A 6,201-nucleotide genomic window follows, 5' to 3' on the forward strand; every position below is an offset into this window, starting at 1 on the left:
GGCAATTAAACTAGACAGATGTAAGACTAACTTTTTTATGCTGGGAGAGAGAGAATCAGGATGGGATCTTTTTAAATGCGTCGCGTAGCAATCCATTTGGAGCTATGTTACGTTAAGTTTTGGCCTATATTTAGTCATAAACCGTATGAAATTTATGAAAATACATGTCTTAAAAGTAGTCCTTTGATTATGAAGTGTTTGGACACTGTATAGTGTTAGATATGCGCAAATGTTGAAAAGAAAACCTACATCCCCCGCCGGACTGTACAGTAGTATTTGGACACACAGCAAAACTCTGGGCTACTAAGAAACTCTCCAGGTCCATTCATCGCTTGTTTGCATAGATAATAGAAATTCCTTTAATTCGTCCTTTCAAAACCGGAAATTTTATGTTTCATCCACATTTACCCATTCCTTTCCAAAACAATTTCACCACTCAAACAATGTTGGAACCACCTGCTCTGATAAAGCTAAAATAATGCGAAACAAATGCAAGTAAATGAAGCCTATCTCTATCAAGTTGTAGTGTTGTTTTGAGACGGTTACATTACTTTTAAAGTATAACTGATTTTTTTCATAACTTTACAACCACAGTCTTACGTAGTTTGTATAGACACTGTTAAATTCTGGAAAACCTTTTAATGTAGTAATGTTTAAGGTTGGTGTAAAATATGTTCTTTTACAAACAATGAAGGATATAAATAAAACATTGTGTAACAATAATGTATTAAATGAATAGCTTTTTTATGAGAAAGAAATCAAGCATGGTGTTTTATATTCAGAAGCTTAAACATTGTAAAATATCTACAAATGGAATACCTATAATCTGTTGAGGATGTGGCATTGTACAGTTCATGTTACAAAAGTCTGAATGACAACATTTGGAGCAGACGGAGCATATCGTGCCTGAATGTCTCTTTTCGAGATGCACACCTGTATTATTTTCCAAAAAATAGACATTTAATTTAGACGGCATTTTCTGAAGATACTTGTTAGTACAGGAACCAAATAAAGCAATGGAACATTTTTATATGTATTTCTTATCATTAGGATATCCCTTTCGTTATGTGTATTATGAAATTCAATGGTCTTGCCTATTCACGTTTAAATTGTTTCTTTTGCCATTTTAACCCTACTCTTCACCATAAAATATTAAGGCACATAATTATTGGTTTAATACTGCCTACATGTTTTACAAAACTTGACTTTGAAGCGATAAGTGTAATGTCGGAGTAAGGTGGCCTAGGTAGAGAGGTATATTTTACCTGGTCATCTGCGCAGCCCATAACATAATGATAATCAGAGCCCCACTCAAACTTTTCTATCTTACAGACCTGAAAATAAATGTTTAAGTCAGTTAAATTATTTGAGGATCAATTATTTTGATTCTTCTGCAACGTTGTGCACAAAATCTCAACCGTTCCAAAGTTACAGGACAAGGTATACAAAACATAACCTTACAAATCGTATATGGATTTACTCAATGAATTTACAGAAGACAGAGAAACATTAGACAAGCCTCTAGACTATGATCTGTAAATTTATTTTTATTTTTAGAATTGTGAATATAGCCAGTCTATATTTTGTTTCCAATATCATAACATTACAATCAGTTTTCTCTGAAAGTCTCTAAAATAGATATGAATTTGTCACGCTTACATAAAATAAAAGAAAAATTGCAAAAGTTGATTTTTTTTTTCGACAAATTCTTTATCATCAGTCTAGTGGGCTAGTCTAGAGAAACATGAGAAACAATAGCATTTTCTTTCTGGTCTGGTTCCAGTGGAACGGTCAGTGACTAAAACGTCACTGGCGAGTCTAAACTTGTTTAAATTGTTAACAGTGCATATAAAAGTTACTCCCCACAAGTAACCTCTAATATACTTTATGGTAACAAAAAGCACAGTACGTTAAAACAATGAAATCGTACATATGTATATATATTTTATCAAACTATACAAGTATGCACCAATGTTTTTCTGCAGGAAATGCAACAAGGGCACCGCCTACAGGGTAAATGCTTGACGTAAGACAATATGCATGAAAAGAGTTGTGGTTCTTAGCCTTCCTATTCCTCTACTGACGATAAATAAATGTGTTATGTTTCAAAACTATTGTTGTTATTGTAATAAAAACCGGATCTGAACAAAAAAAGCCTATACCGACATTTTTTATATCAAAAAGACCAATACATTTGGATGAAAATGCATGCATGGTTACTCAATATTCAGCTAAAACTAAGCAAGCAAGAATACAAAGTTTCAATGCTACATATCTTATACTCTTTACAAAAAGTAGACATAAACGAGAAGCTTAACCAAAAATACCAGTTTTCTAATTTAAAGGGTCATACATATGACAAAATGCAAAAGAGCATAACGGTTCTTGGTCTATTGATTCTTCGAACTCATTTAGGCCGATAAGTTCACCAAATCTTCATTTTTAACACTTTAATCTTTTATGAACAACCTTTTGAAAGCTTCATTATATTATCCATCGAAACGAAGTAAACATACAGTAAAAGCACATATACATGTGAAAAAATTCTATCAATGCCTTTGGTATCTTGTTTTTGACCTTTTTACCTACTTTCGAAATTAGAAATACACTTTAGCCACTGCAAGGCACGCTTCGTCTAACCATCCCTTAAGCTGAATGCATGCCGTCGTATATAAGATAAAGGCATATCAGTTTTGAAGACATCCCTAGCAGAAATATCTGCATGATCAGATCATGATCAGATCATTACATGTCCGAAATGTCAGAAGAAAGATAATGAAGTACTTTATATAGGACACTGAACACTTATCTGTATGTTATTATCTTGCAAGAGCAAAGCCATCAACATGTAAGCTGGCTTTTTTAGTCGTTTTTTTTTTACCATAAAATCCCACTTTTTTCAGTATTTTCGTGAAGTGTTGTATTTGTTATGTATAAGACCTGCTAATTACTAGTTCACCTGATCTGGACGACACATGTGTACCGACTGACAAAAATCGTCCTGTCCTTGGTGTGCACAGTCAAAGCAAATTGGTCCTCTGCTGTCGAAATTTGGCAGACCTGTTGAAACAATACCCATTTAGTAAATATTTAACCACTACCTACTTTTTCGAGTCTATGTCGAGTCTGTGCTACAATGAATAGAGCACTTGTCTTTATTTCGACTTCAACTTTAAGTTATAAAGCAACTATCCATTAAGGTATTAGATCACTAATAGAGAACCTCCTTTTTAAAGAGTATTCAATTCCTACCATAAACCTACTTTGACAGCAATTCTTAGGGGGCGTAGGTTCAAGCCCTACTGGGACCAAAATATTTTTTCCTTATTTTCCTTTTTTTCTAGTAAGTTTTTACTTCTTTCAAGACTTATTATTGTTTTCTTGTACAAAAATGGAAAAAAGATTAATCTTATAAGCGATTTCTTGGTGTTCAAAGTGAATTTACTACTTAAACAGAAGGGGTAGAGGTACACATCTTTAAAAATATTGAGTTACACACGGTGAAAGTTCTCTATTTTGTTTTCACTTTTAGATTATATATTGTGGAAGAAATTTAGGTAGGTTTTACAACTGCCCTATGGTTATTTTTAAATGGAGTAAGCAAAATTCAAAACAGAAACACAGCATTCGACCTTATTTTTTCAATGTTGAAGTATGAATTCTGTCTCATTAAGTCCGTTTACTTGAGGCACCATAGAAAAATGATATTGACATTTTTATTTTGTGTTTTATAATTGTTTGCCAATAGTTTGATGTTTCTTTTATTAAAATTAATGGTAAAATGAGTTCTCTGCAAACGTTTTGGATAGTGGCTATCACTTTGAAATTTGTCTGTACTTGAGCTTGAGGAGATACCGTAAGTTATACAAAATTTATAAAAAACGGCACGGTAAAAGTTGTTTAAAAATTGCAAAATAGTGCAAAACACGGTTACCTTTCAGAATATACCAAGCAAAGGCCATTTTGTAAACATTACTATTAGTGCTCTAGTGGACCCGTATTGACAATCGGCAAATTACGTATTTTTCGTAATCGATTTCGGCATTCAACGGTTTATTCGAAAAACCATTTACTCGCTTAGCTACGTGTACCTAATTAGAATATGTTTTCAGACGGAAATTGTCGGTCCATTACATTAGTAAGGAAGATAGAGTGAGTAAGAAGCTATGTATCGAGTTTTAGCAGACGATTCGAATACGCAGATAAAACTATTAGCACTATTCATGACACTGCTCAACAAATATACCAAACATATTTTCTGCTTACTATAACAGCTCAAAAATAAAGCAAACCCTAAACATTGTAATTCGGCCTGCTATAATAAAGTTATAATTTATGAAGACAGTCTGAAAAGTATGGCAGAAAAAAAAATTAGTTACCGTCGTCTCCGCAACCCATGACATTACAAAAGTTTCCATGGCAACATTGCTGGCAGCCTATCAGATCTTCTAAACTATGACATTTCTAGATGTTAGTAAATATAAAGATGGAATACATATCGTGATCCTAGGTTGCAAAACATATCAATGATATAGAATAAAATGTTAAAATGTACTGTCATATTGCATTTTTTTTGGATAAATTCATTTAAGTGGTAAAACTGAGTTACGCTTCAACGGAAATAACGCTCTGCGTCTACACTAGAATACTTTATGTAGTGTAAACTCTATGTTAATAAAATCTGTGAGAGATCCTTTGAAAGGATAGCACGCAGTCAAGCAAACAATAGCAGACTCAGTTTGATTGAACCTGTTGACGAGAGGTAATGACATGTGCAACATCCCTTACGTCCGTAGCACTGGCTTATATGGAATTCTATTACAGTGAAACTGAATCTTGTCTGTGGCCCCAAAGAACCGGAAAAGATAAAAAACACTGAGTCCATGCACTTGAAGACATTTTCAGCGAACATAGTAATTAAATATGTACAACAAAACATCTGTGGATAGTGTGCAAAGTCGGGTCAAACTTGATAAATGTCAGTGATAACGACTGTTGAAGCCACTTAGTACAAATTCTGCGTCTAAAACTATTTGATTTTGGTTTACTTACATTTGCATGCATACAACCTGACCGAAACAAATGAAATTTGTGACTTCGTGTATACTTCTGGATGTAGCATACCTGACAAAGAATGAAATAGCAACACAATTATTGATAATCAGAAAACATTAAGCATCAAAAGTATAGTTTTCAACTACAAACACTTACGATGCATTTTAGAACTTATATCTTTATGACTTTTCTTGTAAACTTGAAATATTTTGTAAAACAATTAATAAATACGAACATAAAGAAATCAAAATCTGTATTGCACAAGGTGAATTACCCGGTTTAGTACCGGAACATATAAAGTCACCTCCAACATATGAAAATTATTGTTATATATTACCTCGTTTGAGTTACATCGTGTAACTATGTCACAGAATTGAAGGTGTGTCATATCTTCACACTGGAAACACCAGGTACCATTTCCTGGAGGAGTTATATACTTTTATATATGATACTGTTATTATAATTGTTCAGCTAGATTCTATATATACAAAGTATTTTTTTAAACTTTTGACAGAAAAAGCTTTTTCAGCATCTAAATTTAAATCGAGGTAAGTACATGAAAAGAAGATACAATATTCATAAAACCTTTACCGCCACAAATGTACTTTGAAAGAGATAATGGATACTGTTTCTCTGTTCAATGTTGTATCATTTGTTACAGTAAATCTTTTAGTAAAAGCTAGTTAGCAACCCGTTTAGTATGTTATTGTTCAACATAAATGAGACTGCAAGATCTGGTGTACCATCAAACAGTTACGCAAAAATGAAAAAGCTTTCATTTAGAAATAGTCTCTTTGGGTTTATATAGCAATAGCTGGTTCTCAGCTTATTAATACATTTGCACTTGCTTGCATTAGAATGTGAAAAACTCCATGTCATTCGAAAGCTTCGTTCGTTTTCGTTGTTATTAAGTCTTTAGACTGAACATTTTCCTTTCGTTTCAGTTCATTCGCAATGCGATTAAAAAAATGTATTTCTAGTATATGAATTCACCTATTTCATACCCTTGCTGACCTCCGCTACCATGTTGTATTGATGTTGTACTTTCTGGCTGGACTGGCGCACTGACCGAACTCATAGTCGTTGTTGTGGTAATAGGATTTTCAGTACATTCTGTACACATTTAGATTTTAAAGCAATGAAATT

The 6,201-nt window shown here is 33.1% G+C and overlaps 1 protein-coding gene across 1 annotated transcript; it reads right to left on the bottom strand.

The window, feature by feature from the left end:
- Positions 1 to 817: 817 nt before the first annotated feature.
- On the bottom strand, positions 818 to 6,201 carry LOC128551540 (uncharacterized). Its single transcript, XM_053532438.1, has 7 exons — positions 6,049 to 6,201; positions 5,393 to 5,475; positions 5,053 to 5,124; positions 4,380 to 4,464; positions 2,960 to 3,060; positions 1,266 to 1,334; positions 818 to 933 (listed from the first exon to the last, which is right to left on the bottom strand). Exons 1-7 carry the CDS (start codon positions 6,176 to 6,178, stop codon positions 853 to 855), a joined length of 621 nt encoding a protein of 206 aa, XP_053388413.1. The 5' UTR covers positions 6,179 to 6,201; the 3' UTR covers positions 818 to 852.

Source organism: Mercenaria mercenaria, unplaced genomic scaffold, assembly GCF_021730395.1.
Source record: "Mercenaria mercenaria strain notata unplaced genomic scaffold, MADL_Memer_1 contig_1249, whole genome shotgun sequence".
Lineage (NCBI taxonomy): Eukaryota > Metazoa > Mollusca > Bivalvia > Venerida > Veneridae > Mercenaria > Mercenaria mercenaria.

Bases quoted from the DNA above. Each gene is read 5' to 3' on its own strand.
- LOC128551540 (XM_053532438.1), bottom strand. From the start codon at position 6,178: ATGTGTACAGAATGTACTGAAAATCCTATTACCACAACAACGACTATG. The intron at 3,061-4,379 runs GTAACTAATTTT...TTGTTTCAACAG, and splicing joins CATGGGTTGCGGAGACGACG to GTCTGCCAAATTTCGACAGC. The intron at 934-1,265 runs GTAAAATATACC...AAAATAATACAG, and splicing joins TGGGCTGCGCAGATGACCAG to GTGTGCATCTCGAAAAGAGA.